Source organism: Hemiscyllium ocellatum, chromosome 26 (assembly GCF_020745735.1).
Source record: "Hemiscyllium ocellatum isolate sHemOce1 chromosome 26, sHemOce1.pat.X.cur, whole genome shotgun sequence".
In the NCBI taxonomy this organism is placed as follows: Eukaryota; Metazoa; Chordata; class Chondrichthyes; order Orectolobiformes; family Hemiscylliidae; genus Hemiscyllium; species Hemiscyllium ocellatum.
The window spans coordinates 21,602,142-21,620,920 of NC_083426.1; the positions used below are offsets into that span (position 1 = coordinate 21,602,142).

General features: G+C 38.3%; 1 protein-coding gene across 2 annotated transcripts in view; it reads right to left on the minus strand.

Moving 5' to 3' along the window:
* The window catches only part of plxna2 (plexin A2), a 463,799-nt gene that overhangs the window by 33,063 nt on the left and 411,957 nt on the right, over positions 1-18,779 (minus strand). For both annotated transcript variants that reach the window (XM_060845449.1, XM_060845451.1), the window contains exons 23-26: positions 9,461-9,527; positions 8,208-8,354; positions 5,498-5,657; positions 3,158-3,261 (exon numbers count right to left, since the gene is read on the minus strand). In XM_060845449.1, coding sequence (XP_060701432.1) covers positions 3,158-3,261; positions 5,498-5,657; positions 8,208-8,354; positions 9,461-9,527 — 478 coding nt within the window. The remainder of the gene's footprint in view (positions 1-3,157; positions 3,262-5,497; positions 5,658-8,207; positions 8,355-9,460; positions 9,528-18,779) is intronic.

Consider the following 18,779-nt stretch of genomic DNA (forward strand, 5'->3'; position numbering starts at 1 on the left):
TTAAAGGAAAGATGTCAATGCATTGGAGAAAATGCAGAAGCTATTTATAAGAAAGGTTCCAGGAATGAGAAACTTCAGGGATAATGATAGAATTAAGAGATTGGGACTGTTCTCCCTGGAAAGAAGGCAGCTGAGTTGAGATTTGATAAAGGTTTTCAAAATCATGAACAGGGTAGATAGGGAGAAGCTGTTCATACTCATGAAAGTAACAACTGGACACAGATTTGGAGTGATATGTCAAAGAATCAAGAGTGCTGTGAAAAACTCTTTTCGCTCAATGAGTAGTAAAGGTATGGAATACACCTGGAGGCAGATTAAATGGTTGTTTGTATAGAAATCATGTGCATGGGTATGGGAGAAAAAGCAAGAGATTGGCTCTAGGTAATGGTGCTAATTTGAAGGGCCGGTGCAGGCACGATGGGCTGAATGGCCTGCTTTTGTGCGGTAACAACTCTGATTCTGTAAATACAGTGCACTGCAGATGTATAGTTCCTGCTCATACAATTTATTTTATAAATTTGCAAAGCTACTTGAAACAATTTTCCAAATACAAGCTGATAATGCTTTTTTTCAGTAGTTAACTCTTTCCCAGACTCCACAGTATCGAGAAACCACAAGATCCACTTTAAAAGAATGAGGGTAAAAGAAATAATTGAAGCTATAATCCTGTATAAAAATTCTTCAGGATAACTGAACTTTCAGGTATAATGGTGAGCTGCTTACCAAATCTTAATTTTGAAGTCCAATAATACGTAATTTATTTTAGGTGTATACTTCTCTGCCATACAGCCTAATAATTTTATATTTACTTCTGTCACTTCATTGAAAAAGAAATTCCCTCACCAATTTTATTTTTTAGCAGAATAAACTATTAGCTTTGACATAATAAATGCAAAATGTTCCACGTGAAATACTCTGATTGACTATTATAATGAATAATGTGTACAAAGAAGCCAGCACATCTATTATTTCTTTATTAATCCTGATCTCTGAGGAAATAGAAAATGCTAATCCCATTCTATTCACTGACATGATTTGGGGCTGCTGCTGTCAAAGGCAAAGGGTTTAATTTTCTGTCAGTCTCCGTCAGCTTTTCACTAATTTGAATTTGCTTCAAATCTTCTCTTCATTATCTGTCACTATTCAAAGCATATAATGACTGACAACTCATCAACTCTTGTTTAATTTTAACCTTTACAGTACCGATTCTCTTTCGCATTAAATTTCAAGTGCTTATTACTCTGTACCTTAAGTATATTTACAATGTTATGCGAGGAGAGAATTCAACAATTATTGCACACGGATGCTCTATAAAGCCCAAATGCAAAACATAGAACAGTGGATAATGCTTTTCAACTTTTCACAGTTTTACACAAAATTGCTTCAAGAACCCAAATTTCTGAGGTTAATATCACCTAAAGCTTTCTAATAATTTGGTAAAGTATGGTTCTTGAAACAAAGTATTGGTTCATTATAAAATACGCTTCCTGCTATTCAATCTCAGAAGCTATTCCCTACGCTCCCCACACGATCAAACATTTCTAGGTGATAATACCTCCTGTGTGTGCGCGCACTAGGCACATGTTTGGCCAAGTTGACTAGCATGTAGTCAAGACAGGTATAGATGGGCTGAATGGTAGATGTCTTTTCCCTCAGATGGGGGATTTCAAGAATAAGCAACTTTTTTTTAAGGTGAGAGGAGAGAGGAGAGAGATTTTAAAAAGATATGAGGGACAAAGTTTATTTACACAAAGGGTGCTTCACGTGTGGAATGAACTTTGTGAGGATGCGATGGATGCAGGCATATTTACAACATTTAAAAAAGACTTAGATAAATACATGAATAGGAAAGGTTTGGAGGGATATGGGCCAGGAGCAGGCAGGTGGGACTAGTTTAACTTGGGATTATTTTCAGCATGGACTGCTTGGACCGGAGAGTCATATAGCACAGAAACAGACCTTATGTGCTAAGGCAATTAATATTTATTTTATTTATTTATTGATTGCAATATATTTATTTTGTTTCTATCAAGACAGTGAGTTGCTCAAAGTAGTAAGTGACTCCCTTGCTATGCAGCCTTGAAAACTGGGCCTCTGTAAAGGCACCATTGATATTCTGTTCATAGTTGAAGGGGCTGATTGGAAAGGAGGGGTGTGGGAAAGGCAATCAGGTCAAGGAAGGAAACCACTACATATACAAACCACTACAGCTGAAACTGACACCCGGAAACGGCAAGAACATCCATCAACAGACACATCGACCTGGACCCCGCATACAAATCACTGCAGCTGAAACTGACACCCGGAAGCGGCAAGAACAAACCAATATAAATACCGGAAGAAACATCAAAGCAGCGCTTCACACGAGGCTCCAACAGCACTGATGATGTTCCCTAAGCCAGGGAACGAAACGTTTGCAGCAAAAACTTCCAGCTCGGCGAGCAGAACCACAACAACGGATACCCGAGCTACAAATCTTCAATCAGATTTTAAACAAGGAAGGAAACGCAGTACAGGCAGTTATGGGGAGGGGGAAAGTAGGGAGAAGATGTGGCTGAAGGAAACAAAAAAAGCTTGGACCTAACATCGAGTGCGATGAGGTTGTGATGCTGCCCAAAGAAGTGGTGTCATAGTAGCATGGTTAAGATAGTGCTGGCCAACAGCCACCTGCAACCTCTCAATGCAGAGTAGCCAGTACTCACCGGGGTAAAACGTGAGCACTTTAGAGCCAAGCCTAATGAAGTATGCAGACATTTTTCTGTAGCCATCTTCTATGGATGTTTCAAAGCAAGAAATCTCTTGTAATGACGAATTTTGGAAGCTGGGCAACAAAATTTTAAAAGCTTAAGTTGAATCAGTCTATTGTGCAGAATATATTTTGCTTTCTTTAAATTTTGGTAAGGATGAGGGGAAGTTTGAGTTCAGAAGTTGCTTCTTGGGTTTCCACTGATACAGTTTGATTTGGTATTGTGATTGCTGTGTGTATATTACCTGATCTTTTGCTATAAATTCTGGGTTTTATGATCTTGCCTCACTAGCAACCTGAAGAAGGAGCAGTGTTCCAAAAGTTAGTCCTTCCAAATAAACTTGTTGGACTATAACCTGGTGCTGTGAGATTTTTAACTTTGTCCACTCTGCACCTCCATATCATGGTTACCTGATAGTGTGCTAAGGTGTTCAAGCGTTTCCAGTCATTTTCAATCTTAGTGGTGATGTCTTCATCTTGGAGAACAACTCGAGCCATTCGTCCCTGACGCCACTCTGCAGAGATAGACTGAAGATTAGAACTTTCCCATCATATTCTCTACTGCAAAAATTCAAGACAATTCTTTCTTTAAATTCTAATTTAAATAAAATACAATCCAAAAGTGTTTTTGTTTTCAACTGAAATGGCTACAGTGGAATGTATATGAAACAAAAGATGATAAAATCTCAATTTATAACATTCTTCATTGGTACCCATCTACTGCTACAGGCACAGAAAAGTCTAGAAACTATAGGGATAGTATTTTTCAGTTGAAAAGAAAAATCTTTGAAACAAAATTCTGATCTATTATCTTGGGGGCGTAAGCAATCTGAGTATAGAATAACATTTAGGGGTTAGTGATTGTAATATAATTAGATTCAAATTCTGAATGGAGAAGGAAAGAAATTATGGTCAAAATAAAGTTATTGGATTGGAAAGCAACAACATTTGCAAAAGATACCATCCTAATTAATAGGATGGAAAATCACAAGCAGACCAGGAATGGAAATTATTTAAGTGCAAGACACAGAATAAACCGTTGCATTTGAGCCTTGAATGCTGTCAAGGCATTATAACAGACTTTACACCCAATCACTTTCAAAATGTTGGTATGCCAGTTATGCTGACACAGCTTTGGTCCCACAGGCAATAATGTAAAGGATGGCGAATTAAATCTATTTAAATGGATGTTATTGAGGAATGAATATTGAAATGCCAGAAGAATGTCCCTAGTCTTCAAAACAGTGCTATGGGATCTTTTATGTCTATCTGTAAAGGCAGACAGATCCACTGCTGAATGCTTCATCTGAAAGGCAAAACATCCATCAGCACTATCACACCCTCTCCAAAGAGAAGTGCCAGTGAGAATTGTGTGCTCAAGTACTCAAGATGGGCTTGAAGCCAGATCTCCTTTGGTGAGATCAGTACCACTAAGCCAAGACAAAACAGGATAAGGGTGAAAGTATTCTGAAGAGTCGTCGAGAGGCTTCATTAGCGCAGTGTTGCTTCAATCAGGAAGGAGATTGCTGGGCAAAGGAGAATTGGCCAATGAAAAGAAAGCACACCAAAGAGGAGACTATGAACAGGGCCAACAAATGTGATGGAAGAGAAAACAACAAGCAGGAATGTGTGTGTGTGGCTTAGAAAGAAAATGGAAAAGTTATAAGCAAAATAAATGATAATCACAAGGAACAACAATGTCGCTTTGATTGTTTTTAAAGAAAACCACAGACAGCATGGGCAAACATTTAATCTGGTAAACTAATAGTGTGAAGGAAGCAATACAGGATTGGAAGAATGCTGAATCAGGATATGGATGAACTAATGACAGATTTTTTTTTAAATAAAGCATATGTTACTGAAAGGAACAAAAGGACTCTAAGTTGATAATCCAACAGTCCTAGATAACTGTCATTCAAATGATGAATGAGGTTCTTTAGAAAATAGAAGAGCGAACATTGATTATTTCCAAACAGGTGTTAGAGAACATAGGAAAAGGGTAAGCTGCATAGCTATAAGTAGAAAAAGCACTAGGAATTCTAATTATACAGAATCTACAACATAACAGGCCATTTGGTTCGAAAGGTGTTTATGTATTTAGATGCAGATTTTCTCCATTATGACAAAAGTCCTACATAATTTCAAAAATGCTCTTGGAAAGTTTAAATTTTATTTTATCTTCTGTCTTAATCCAATTTATTTTGTTGTCAGATAACAGAAATTTAGAAAATAAAGCAATTTAGCGCTTTTAATTTCCAAGTCTGCTGTCTGTAAGAATACTTTATTGTGACTGGCTGCTGTGCTTACATGTTGACATCACTGCTGCAGACCATCTGGAGATCACTTAAATTTGCTAGATTTAAATGGTCACTGCAAAGAGGAATCCACATCACTGTAATAGCAATTTCTTTGTTTCAATGACGAGCATTGTAGTTTTGGTGTTCATTATAAAATCAATCCCAGTACACATTGCAATAAAAAAGTAAATATTATTTGCATCATTTTGTACATTGGTGTCAAAGGGATAGATTTGGAGAACGTGCTAGACATGTAGAAATTAAAGGTAGCAATATATTTTTCTAAGCATACAATAAGTAGCTACTAAAAGTGGTTTTGAGATAGACACCGATATTAAAAATGTTATGTAATGAGTAAGAAATAGTTCTGGTCTGGATCTAGCACTGGCATAGGTACAATGGGTGAAAAGCCTTGTTTAAAGCATAGAAGAATAAGATTCAACATATTGTGTACCCAGGTCCATATCAACTGCTCGAGGTCGCTGGGAGTAGGGAACGTTTTTATAGCTGGAGTCCAGGATTTTCTCTTTAACTTGGGTGATTGTATCACAATTCAGCACCTTCACTGGAATCTCCGGACTGTTCTCATTCTCTGGATTCACACAGTTCAAAATCTACATATAAATTAAAACACAAAACTATGTTTAATATAATCAACTTATTATAAAAACTAAACAGATGTACAGGTCTAACACAAAACTGCCTATTGCTTTGTTAAAGACTGTGTACTCAAGGGGGATTACAAGCAATCTAGCTAGGGTGAAAAAGGTAAATACAATATTGTTTGGGCATGGTGCCGTTAAGAATAATGGTGCTAACTGAACCATATATGGATATAGCACGGACAAGCCATTTAGCCTGTCTGATCCAATGCTGTGCAAGAGAAACTTAGCAACTTTACTTCTCTGCTCTTTGCCGTAACTTTGGAACTCTCTCTCTTTGGGGGCTTATCCAATTTGTTCTAAAGGCCAGAACTGACTCTATCTCCATAACATTTCTCAGCAGTACATTTCAGATCCTAACCATTTGTAGTATAAAAAGATTTTTTCTCATGCTGCCTCTGGTGCTTCTGCCAATCACTTTAAATCCACGCTCTCTGATCACCGTGCCTCTGCTATCAACTGTCTAGACCCCTCAATTTCTATCAACTGTCTAGACCCCTCAATATTTTGAGTACTTTGATCACATTTCTTCGCAATCTTTTCTTCTGAAGTGAGAACAGCTTCAATTTCTCCAAACAATCCAGGTAAATGAAATCCTTTATCCCAAGAGACATTCTGAGATATCTTTTCTGCACTGTCTCTAATGTCTACATTTCCTTCCTAGCTGAACCAATGTTTGATATAGGTTCATAACTTCCTTGCTATTATATACTCCATGACATCAATTTTAAAGTCAGGGATATCATATGCCTTTTAATCACTTTCTTCAGCTGCTCTGCAATCTCCAATAAAAGGTATACATACATCGCCAAGTCACTTTGTTTCTGCATCCTTTAGAATTGCTTCTTTTAGTTTATTTTGCCCATCCACATGGTTCCATCAAAAAAAAATCACTGCCATATTATTCTAAATTGGTTCTTCGGAAAGTTCTGAAGAACTGCCATTGAACCCAAAACTTAATTCTGTTTTCTCTCCAAATATGCTGCTTAACCTGCAGAGTTTTTCCAGCAAATTGATTTTATTTAGCACTTAACTGGCCAGCACTGGGTCTTCAGCAGCGACAAATCCTGCCTGCCGATAGCCGCCAACCAATCAGAGACTTTGGATTTGAGATGGATCAAGGTACATGTGAGTGACAGCAGACTCACAGGATAGGCATTGCTGGGAAGAGGAGGTGCGTCTTTCCCTCTTCACAATGCCAAGTCTCTCGATCAATCACCAAATGCCTCTGAATGATTGAAGGTCTACTCCCCCAACCCCTCCATCATTCACCCCACCACTCCATCCCAGCCTCCAAGCCTGGAACACAAAGTGATTCACTTTTTGATTTCCCTGTGTGGTAAGCTCTCCACCCACCAATGGGGGAACACCAGCACCAGCGAGATGAGGCCTTCAAGTGAGGAATAGTTGCCCTCTAAGCGACTCAATTGGCATAATGGTAGTTAGGCTATCTATGGAACTTATTCAAAGTAATGGTGTGAAAATCGTGTCATTCCCACCTGACCCATCTACCTGACTAAATGGCCCCCTCCCCCATTTCCAAATGTGGCACAGTGGAATGCAGTAAATTCTGTATGTGGTCTGTTATTGCCACAACATAATATTTCCATTTCCCCAACCGTGTATAGAGCTCACACACCTTATTTATCCCATCCCGTGCATTTAGATATTTGTACTGTTAACGTAATTAACATGTTATCATATTCCTTTTAAGCCCAACACCACGTACTATCTTAGTTTCTAAAAACATGTTCTGTTAGCTCATGCCCAACCCTTGGGATACCTGTTGTCCTTTCAAATACCAATTTCTGGTTTCTATTCCTCCTGCAAATTTTGTTTAAAACCTCCCCAATAGCATGAGCAAATTTCTGTGAGAGATCACCACTGAACCCGCCAGAAAAGGTTAAAGCTTTTTCACGCTAGTGTAAATGAACTGTTTAGACAATACATGTATAAATTAAACACAAACAAACTTTGTGCTGAAATAGTCTTTTATGGATGTGGTGTCTTATTCTTTTGGATATAAAACAGGTTTCAACATTTTCTCCTCCTTTTCTCTCTCTTCAAGAGCTAGGTTTCTTTCTCCCTTTGTAACTGTATTCTTTGTGCATGATTTGGCATTGAACTAACTACTCTAATGCCACCCGATTCAGCTTCAGTAAGTGTTCACCAATAGGATTGGTTAAGATGGTGCACAGTTGTTTGCCATTCTTGCCTGCGCCCAGATTGTCTCTTGGGGGACTCTTGAGATGGAGTTGTCAACACAGCAAGTTCCAGTTCAAAGTCGTTAGATAATAAGTGGGAACGTGTAAGCATAAGGAACAGTGGGCAGTGTTCTTTCAGCTTAGTCTGCAAAGCCTTAGCCTATGATTCCGTCGAAAATGATTAATCAGAAAGTATTTTTGTTTTAATGTAAGGGGACGTTTTGCTTCAAACACCAGTTTTCTGGCGCGCACACACATACGATTATGGTGCCCAACTGGAGTTGATAATTAAACTCACTAGAGTCTTGTACTCAGTTTGTTGTCGGATCAATTTATCCTCACTCAATGAGTAGCGTGCTTCGCCTGTGATTGCGTCAATTGGTCCCTTCTCCATCTGTTGTTTAATGGCACAGTACAGCATGAAGAGAGGCTCTCCTGCACACTCCTGAAAAATTGAACAAAGAAACTTATTACAGATTTACCTTATACGACAAATAGTCTTTAGTTCAGCTACTACCCATCTCTTAGAGATGTGGAATGGCAACAGTCCTCAATTCTCAGGGGCATGGAAAAGATGTTATAGCCTCATGGGAAGGCAACTTTGTCACAGAGCGTTGTCTGCCTTTAAAAAGTCATAGATTTGGGAGTGAGACCTCAGCACTATCAGAACATGATGGAAGACACTGACACTGTGGCAGGGACCAGGACGTCTGCCATGTTCAGCTCCCACGAGTGTGTTTTGTTTCAGCTAAGATGGAATCAGTGTTAAAGATGCCTATTGGAAGCAACGAAGAAAGTTGATGAAAAACTCTGAAAAACCTAGACAATAAATATAAAAGGAGGATTACGATTTGGGGATAAAGATGGAAAGGTGATAAGTCAGTATAATATCAACACGAACTTCACCTGCTGAGTTAATATTATTTCTACACTATGTATATTAAAAAATATAAAATAAACTTGAAATGTAAAGTTTATGAAACAAAGCATTAGTTGCATAAATTAGCAACATTAAAAACACTAGGATTGAAAAAAAACAGATTAATTTTGCACAATCTCAATTTAATTAGTGGTTCTCAATAAAAGCAATAGTTTGGAAATAGAAGCTCAATTTTCAGTTAGAGTTTCAAATTAAGTTTAATTGAATATGGGAGACGATGGACAAGTGGGTTTATCCAGAGAGCCAGGTCATGTCTCTGGGACTGTGTTCAAACCCAGCAAAACTGAAGACAAAAAACATCATGAATTAAGGATCTAATGACGACCATGAATCCATTGCCAATTGTCAGGAAAAAAACAAAATGGCTCACTCATGTCCTTTAGGGAAGGACAGTACCATCCTTACATGGTCTGGTCTAAAGGTGATTCCAGATCACAGCAATGTGGTTGGCTCTTAACTGCCCTCTGGGCAATTAATGTTGGCTTAGCCAGTGAGGCCCGCATTTCATGAATGAATGAATAAAGAAATCTCAGCAATATTTTTGAATAAGAATTGTAGAAAAGTGGTGTTTTAAACATTGACAAGTTTCCCTCGGGATTATCAGAACTTACCTTCAGGAATTTATGAAGGAGGAATGCAAACCAATTTGTCAACATTTTCTCAGCCACAGATTCAGTCCTGAGGTTAGAAAGACAAGTGAAGTGTTTAGAAAACATGTCGTTTCAGGTTAATTTGAAACATTCTGATAAAATCACATTGGTCAATTATAATAAATCCTATTGAATGCGACATTTAAACCATTAAGCTGTTAAAATACCCCAAGTCACAGCAGGAAGAAACTGAATAAACAATATGATGAATATGATTTTAAAGGAAATCTTCATAAGTCCATCAGTCTGATTCTTACATTTTTGTTAGTCAGACTGTTCATTGTTCAGCTTATTTTTGTTTTTGAATACGAGATTTTGTCTTTTTTGAAAACAAATAATGAATGTTATCTGACCCAAGGAAACATCATTAAAAATACCAAAACCACCAAAATGTGTGCCAGAGAATCCAGAGGAATACAAGCAACAGAAACAGGAAATAAATATCACCACAGACTATTAGAGCAGTCTGCAGAGAGGGGGTTGGCATTCACCCGGGTATTCTATGCTGTGCACAACTTAAAACTAGATAGCTCAATATGACTGAAGTGCCTTCTTCAATCCACTTCTAGTGAATAGAAATGTCCAAACTATTATTGAAATCAAAATGCAAAAATACTTTAAAATGAGTGGCCATGAAGAGGTGTCAATAGATATGGAGGGAGTTTTACAGATCAGGTAGTAAGGGTGTACATTATATTCTATTTACTAAATCCACTCTAATTTGAGAAACTTGTAAATCATCGATAGCTGGTAAAAATATGGAGAGAACCAATTTAGCAGCAGATACTTTTGTAAGGAGAGACAGACTCTGTTGTAATATATCTGTCCCCAAAGCAGTATTCTGTTGAAATACTAATGCACAGGAAGAGAAGGAGATTTCAATGTTCCACTGTTGGCAGAATTCATTTTGAACGAACTAAGGGTGCATATATATTTCTTTTAAAAATAGTTAATTGGAATTTAGTTTCTCCACTTTTGTTAATTTTCTCCTCTTCCTCTCCTGAAAGCCATCAGCTTCTTAAACAGCACTAATTACATCTCATTGATTCAGTCATGTAACCACTCTTTTAATAATGAACTGAGGCAGTTGAGATACTGGCAGGCAATTCAGACACAGACTTCACATCCTCCTAATAACCTAATGCACACAGAAATGATTTGGTGATGGGCAAAAAAGCATTCAGTTGTTTTTTAGCCATTCATGGAATGTGGTTATCTCTGGCTTGAGCCAGCATTTATTGCCCATCCCTAACTGCCCAGACAGCAGTTCAGAGTCAACACATTGCTGAGAGTCTGGATTCACATGTAGACCAGACCAAGTAAGGATGACAGATTTCCTTCCCTAAACCATTAGTGAACCAGATGGGTTTTTCTGACAACTGAACCCTTAATTGCTTTTTTGTTATTGAATTCAAATTCTATCATCTGCTATGGCTTGGATTTGAACCTAGATCCCCAGAAGATTAGCTGAGGTTCTGGATTAATAATTTAGTGATAATATCACTAGGCCATCACCTCCCCAGCAATGTAAGTGCACTTCTGGATGTGATTTTTTTTAAAATCAGATGTGTGCCATCTGGGTGTTATTGCATTGCTTTTAATAGTCTTTGCATATAAATTAATCAAGTCTAACATGGTGATTTAGTAGAGGTAGTCAATGAAAAACATTACAGGTGATTTGGTGGTGGGAATAAGAGCTGTTCTGCTGTGCACTCTGGATATAAAAAGAAAAATAATAACCAGATGCAGTGAAGGGTCTTATGATACGATGAGTTCAAGTCCCACCTGCCTCCGAGGTATGTAGAGATGGATTCATGTGCGATGTGCTCAAAGAATAGTATTTGAGAAGTAACAGATTTGTCAGCATCATAAATATTGTTCTGTAAATCGTATATGAAAAGGGCGGGGTGTCTAGTGGTACAATGGCACTGCCCCTACGTCTGATCCAGAGATCCTGGGTTCTAGTCTCACCTTCTCCAGAAGTGTGCAAATAACATTTTGAACAGGTAGCTTAAACAAACAGAATCAGGTGCACACAGCTAAATTGAAAATACGGGTGATTTGGTGGATTAAGATACAAAATAACACAGGAGATTTGGAGAAAAAGTAAGAGTTCAGTTGTACATGAAAGCACTGCTGGATGTTAACATCAACCGATATGTATACGAGACAAGAATAACCAGATGTATAAGGTTCTTGTGACGCAGTGGCATCTCTCTACCTCTGAGCTAGTAGGTTAGGTACAAGTGCCACTTCTCCTGGAGATGTGTCATACATGTTGGAACACACTTGAAAAAAAAACCAAATGTATACACCCTTGCAGGATTGTAACAAGAAAGGGAAATGTTACTCACTTTCTTCTTCAAGCCCAACTGTACTACCCCCACTGTCAACAAAAATCAGATAAATGACCAAAGATGGGGACTGAGCTGGGATTTTCATGTTGGGAGTATCAATGTCTACTCACTGTCCACTTTGTTATGGAAGTTGGACTCACTAAGATAGTTACATTTTAAAACATCTCTTTTAATCTTTGCTTGCAGTGAGAGATGTGACCAACGGTGAGATCTTCCTGGACACAAGTCCATATAACCTACTTGTTTAATGGAGAGTGAGGGCAAGACTTTGCCATTCTGTTTTTACTCAAGTTTGGCACAAGCACGTTAGGAGGTGACTAAGATGTTTCCACCAGCAGTCAGATTCTCGTTCTGTGAGACACCTTGACATTGTCAGATCAAGTCACCAGGACTGGTTGGACTAGCAGTCCCTTCTTCAAAAGCACCACCAGGTGAGGTCTACAGTGGAGTGTGCCCTGTGGTGATCATGTCCTTTTTTTTTACTCCTCTTACAGGACAAGTGGTTAAAGGAGGGCTGGCGGCAAGGGCAGGGGTGGCTTTGAGAGAATATTCCCTTTGCCCACCATTAGTGTCTCCAAATGCTTTTCAAATTGGGGAGGTGGAGAATTGAGGCCCTGAAGCAACCAGATATTTTCCCATCAACATGTTCAAAGATGTTATTACACACCTCTGGAGCAGATGGGACTTGAACCTGGTCTCCTGGCTCAGAGGTATGGGCATTATCACTGCACCTCAAGAGCATTCCTCTTTATTGACCACAAATAGATCACACATGGGCCTTTATTACTTAGAATTTCTCTTCTGTTTGGTTGTTAATTGGAAACGCCTTTTCAGTAATTTTGTCTGTTAGTTCATTATTCAGTACTGCTATGTTTGCGTTGATTTTAGTGTATTTATGTTTGTTACTGGGAAAGTCCTGGCTCTTTTTGAACCTTATTGGCTTTATGAGAAAGGGAACAATTGTATGACTTAATATGGGACTGCAGCACTTCTCTCTACCTTCAAATTTATGGTATGAATGCAATAACACAGTGAAGTCAATATAATATGATGTATCCCACATCTGTGGTGCCATCTGCATTATATTTTCATTGAAGAATCAGAGATATCATAGAATCCTTGGAGTGCAGAAACAGATCACTTAGCGCATCAACTCTACACTAGCCCTCTGAGGAGTATCCCACCCAGATCCAGCCCACACTCCTTCTCCATATCCCCACATTTCCCAAGGCTAATCCAGCTAACTTTTAACATGGCCACCTGACCTGCACATCTCTGGACTGTGGGAGGAAACCAAAGCACCCGACAGAACCCACGCAGACACAGGGAGAACATGCAAACTCCACACAGACCATCACCCAAGACTTGGATTGAACACAGATGCTTGGTGCGGTGTGGCAGCAGTGCTAACCACTGAGACATTATGCCACCCATTTTAATGCCACAAAATGCAAAAACAGAAACAGGGTGGTCATGAAGATTGAAATGACATGATTCCATTTACATTAATGGGGCTGGACAAGTGGTTTAAGCAAGTGAAGTAAGAATTAATAGTAAAACTATGAATTAAAACAAATCCAGCCATGTACGAGGCAGTATCGCAAATAGCAATGACAATAATTACACAATCTCATGACTTTTCAAGCAGCCACAGTGAGTTTTGGTACCGGGGCTCATTCCAATAGAATTATACAAGATTAAGAAAAAATCCACCATGCTGTAGATTACCTATTATTCAATTTATTGTCACAAATTATCACACAGCTCAAAGCAGAAGAAAAAGGCATTTAATGCTTAGAGGATTAAATGCAAGAACTTCTTTGCTCATGTGTTGCCTGTCATTTGCTGTACTTTAATACTATTCTAATTTGCATTATACCATTGTTGAAAGTATTACACAAGAAAAGCAGAATCTATAGTTGCAAGTAATAAATGACATAAGTGATGAAATAGTATTGCAAGTGCAAGGAGCTGGTAATGGAGCCCCCGACCTGAATATATACAATATCTGTGGAGATAATGATGCAGAGTGTTAAAATTGTCACCTCTGGTTAATAACATCTGCTGGAAATTCTGCAGACTGAAACTCCATTAAGATGTTAATCTATGAAAACATCATTCTATTTCTATGTGGAAGGTGTTCCTTCCTCTCTTTTTAGAATTTCAAATATGCAAATGATACATCCATGGGAAAAGATTGAATATGAGCAATATAAGGCTGTCACTTTATCACTTGACCTTGTGGCAACATAGTCTACAGATGCATGTGCAGAAAATTATGCCATAATGTTTTAAATTTAACTGGAAGCTGCAACAGCCACTTACAATCAGGGAAAGCAAAATACAGATTGAGAAGAGATTACTGTTCCTCCAAGTTATCTGCTCAAATACGTTTAAATTGTTTTTTATTCTCCAATTAAAAACAGTTAACTTGTTGCAAATCATTTTAACAGGTTTTCTTCGGAGGAATATTAGCAGTTAAGGCCAATTTACTTAAAAGTCATAATTTTAATTATGCTCCAGTGAGGATGTCTAGTTCTCTTTATCTAGCCTAATAGTCAAGATGTCCATAATTAACACTGAAGGAAGAATAGTAACATTAAAACCATCATTTGGTTTTGGTGCCATTTAGTTTATTATACACACAGAAGCTGTGCACAAAATTCCCTCTATGAAGGATACTGAGAATTGTCTTGTAGGGGATCGGGGTGGGGGGGAATCATGGCTCAGTGGTTAGTACTGCTGCCTCAGCACTAGGGACTCAGGTTCAATTCCACCCTCAGGCAACCGCGTATGGAGTTTGCACATCCTTCCTGCGTCTGAATGGGTTTCCTCCCACAGTCAAAATTGTGCAAGTTAGGGAAATGCAGTGTTACAGTGGTAGGGTAGGAGGGTGGGTCTGGGTGGGATGGTCTTCAGAGGATTGGTGTGCACTCGATTGGATAAATGTACTGCTTCCATACTGCAGGGAATCTACATTTACAAATTCGCTGATGACACAACTATAGTCGGTCGAATCTCAGATGGCAACGAAACAGATTACAGATGGGAGGTGGAAGACTCTATCGTGACTTTCAGCAGGATGTTACTCATTCCCCCTACACATGAACAGCACAGAGGTGGAACAATTGGAGAGTGCCAAGCTATGGGAGTGGCCATCCAAAATAAGAGTCTTGGACTCTTCATGTGGATTCACTGGTTACAAGGACCCAACAACATCTCTTTTTCCTCATGCAGCTGATGAAAGTTGGCATGATAGCGAATACCCTTGCAAATTTTTACAGATGCGCCATTGAGAGCATTCTGTCTGGATGTATCACTACCTGGTATGGCAATTGTATCATTCAAGATTGGAGATGTTTACAGAGAGTGATGAACGTGGCCCAGATAATCACAAAGGCCAACCTCCACCTATAGAATCCATCTACCAGGCCCGCTGTCAAGGGAAGGCCGCCAGCATTCTTAAAGATCCATCCCACTCTGGCAATGTTTTTCTACAACCTCTACCATCGGGGAGAAGGTACAGTAGCCTGAACACACGCACCAGCTGGTTTCATAACAGTTTCTATCCTGCTGTTGTTAGAATATTGAATGGATTCACAAACTCTTAACATTCGCCTGTACCTGTGTTTTTGTTATTGCCGCTGTTTGCCTATTATTTACTAACTATGCTAATTAACTATCTGATCTGCCTGTATTGCTCGCAAGACAAAGCTTTTCACTGTGCCTCTGTACATGTGATAATAAATTCAATTCAATTCAATTCAATATAGGTCCGATGACAGGTTTTAAAATGTTAGATGTCTAACAAACTAATTTCAGATTTTATTGAAATTATTTTCTTTTCTGGAAAATACCATCAATTTAGCATCTGATAATAAACTACCTTGCATCAGATGGTTGTAAGGTCAAAGCACAAGCTAGAACTGAACACAGGTACTTGGCTGGCACTTCTGTGGCACCATCAGAATTGTGGTCCTTTGCCTGGGCTTTTAATCCAAATCTCTTTCTGCCAACACAGGTAGATAGTAAAGAATGCTCCCAAGAAACAACATATGAAGAAAAGAATTTTCCAGATGACCTCGTCAATGACCATTTCAGAAACAACATTACCAAATTCAGTGTAATGTGTAATTTCTCATTAAACTTATCTGCTAATCGGTTGTTGCATTTGCAGAAGAAGAATAGTGATTGCACTTCCATTTGTCTGACTGGAGAATTTGGAAGATGCTCAGGACATCATCTGGTACCAGCAAAATGCTAAATTTCTCTTTCATTTATTTCCTTAGCAGATATAATGTTGCCAGATTAGGAAGCAAAGTCAATTCAGATTGTAGATTTTATTTTACAAACACAAATCAAGTTCACTTCATGACTGAACACAATGCTGGGAGTTGTATTCCATTACTTCCATTAGTAACTGAGATCACTGTCTGGAATATCAGAATTGTTCATGAAGTACATGTAGAAATTAGAAATCTTTATCATACAGCTGGTGGCCCACTGCCAATCTTTTAAAGAGTTGACTTCTCTTTAAGAATCATTTTCAAGCTCAAGTGATGTAATGAACATGCTTCTAAGGAAAGCTTCAATCAACAATGCAATAGTCATCTATAATTAAATAATTCAGGAAAGGGTGTAATGCGATCCGTCTTGGCTTGCAAACTGTTCAACCAATCCCAATCTTTCTAAAAATTATAAATGCAGGTCTATCATTGAACTCATTATTTTACCCCAAGCAATGTCTTGCTGATGAGGCTGTCAAGTTTTTGAGCAACTATGTCATTTAAAAAAAGTTAAGTGCACATGCTTGTTATTGAAAAGGGACATGAAAAAATGCAATTACTTAATTAGGATAGCAATAAAACAATCTTCTACTGTCTAGACAGATACATTCTGAATGCTCTTTCAGAGGTATAGATTTGTAATTCACGGTGACACTCTAAGTCATTCGCTCTAGAATTAAAGGGTCATTTGGGAAGGAATGAACATAGTTACACGTGCTGGGAATCAGGAGAATCCAAATTGGGCTGTTCCATGTGGGCAAAGCATTCAAATGAGCTATATTTCATGGTACATAAATTTCACTGTTATTCAGGTTTGGGAGTGCAATTTCATATGGGTAAAGTTTGAAAGTGGTAAGTCCAGATTCCTAGCGTCTGTGTACAATGGCATTCTGGGAGATCTGGGGTAGTTGCAGTGGTTGCCAGATAGTAGTGCATTGGCAAGGATGCAAGGAGGGACAAAATGAGCTGAACAAAGAGACTAAATGCTATGAAAGAAGAGGAAAGCAATTGCATCACCATGAAATACAGAATCATTCAAGTTATATCATTTTCCATTTGTGTCAGTGTGCTGACCTGACCAGCGCATGCAGTGTCATTCACTCTGCCCATGCCAGCACCTTGAAAGAAGTATTTAAATTGTCCAATTACTCTACGACCGTGCCTACTGCTCTTTCCTATAGTCCTGGGAATGATTCCTTTGTAAGCATATATTCAATGCCCTTCAAAAGCTTATTGATGAAAGAACAAAGATTATGCTCAAGCCTTTGATTAGGAATAGAATATATGGCTATTTGAAGAACAGATTGGCAAAAATAATACAAAGACTTTAATAAGAAAAAAATAAATAGACAGTGGGTTCATACAACACTAAATTTAAAATAATCCAAAACGTATTTTCTAGTGATGCCATCATTGCTGTGAACATAAAAACCTTTTTTATTTTTACAGCATGGAAGGTTATGTTACATTGAAAGAATAATGAGATTTAAACATACAGTAGACTTTATGCTGACATTACCATATCTAGAGCAGTTTTCTCTGTATACTTCTGTTTTTGTTCAACTGGAGTCAAAACTTATTAGTAGAACTAAACTGTCCATTGTTATTTTAGTCTACCCCATATTTTTGAAAATAAAATGTCTCCCTCAGGCCACAGGCAATCTTTTCCAGATGCTTCAAAATATTTAAAAAGCCAATTCACACACAAATGTCACTGCGTCTGCATGAGGCCATCTTCCTCACTTATTTGGAATGTGATTTTCAGATGTTCTCTATTTAATCTCTGGGTATGATTTCCTTCTTAACATTCCAGCAGGGAGCATTTGATACTTTACTCTGGTTATATTTAGGATCCTAGAAACCCAACTTTCAACAACAAGGAAGCTTCCTTTCAATAAAGCACAAACAATGGTTAAAATTTAAGCACAAATGATTGAGAATGGACTATATTTTAGTGATAGGGCCAACATATACCTGAAAAGGTAATCTAGATAATGTTTATTTTATGTAGGACACAAAAGGACAGATTTATATATGTTTCCACCTAACGTACTGTTTGAAGAAACCCTCCTGCTGTACTTTTGTAATCACAGAGCAAAATTGAATCTGTAGGTTTCAAAGGTAGAATCTGATATGTGCTCTCTCTTCTGTTAACAATTCCCAACATTGTTGGTGGTTATCAGCAGTACCTAATGCAGTGACTCTTTATTAGATCACATCAGTGTCCAAGGATAGCCTACAGCTTAACATCAGTGAAGGAGGATTTAGTGGCAGTGCAGTTTCATTGAATTTAATCTGTTAACAGTAAATGTAGATCTTTGATCCGCCCTTTATTCACCAATGGATTTGTTCCACGTACAAGAAAAGTAAGTGATTTTAAGATAAAGATCAGTTTTGAATGGTGACTGGGCCATCCATTGGTAGACAAGTGGGGTGGGGAGAGGTGACATAGTAAAATCGAGTTAGTGAGTGCAGTGCTCCCTCTTTGCTCACTATTTCGTGACTCCTGCTCGCAGGTGCCAATGCAGATGTATAAGGACAAAATCTCACTTATGAAACACCCACTTATAAGGTCAAATGTCACTAGTCTCAATTTTACGAGGTGTGATCTGCAGGATTGGACAGGCAGAAATGAGT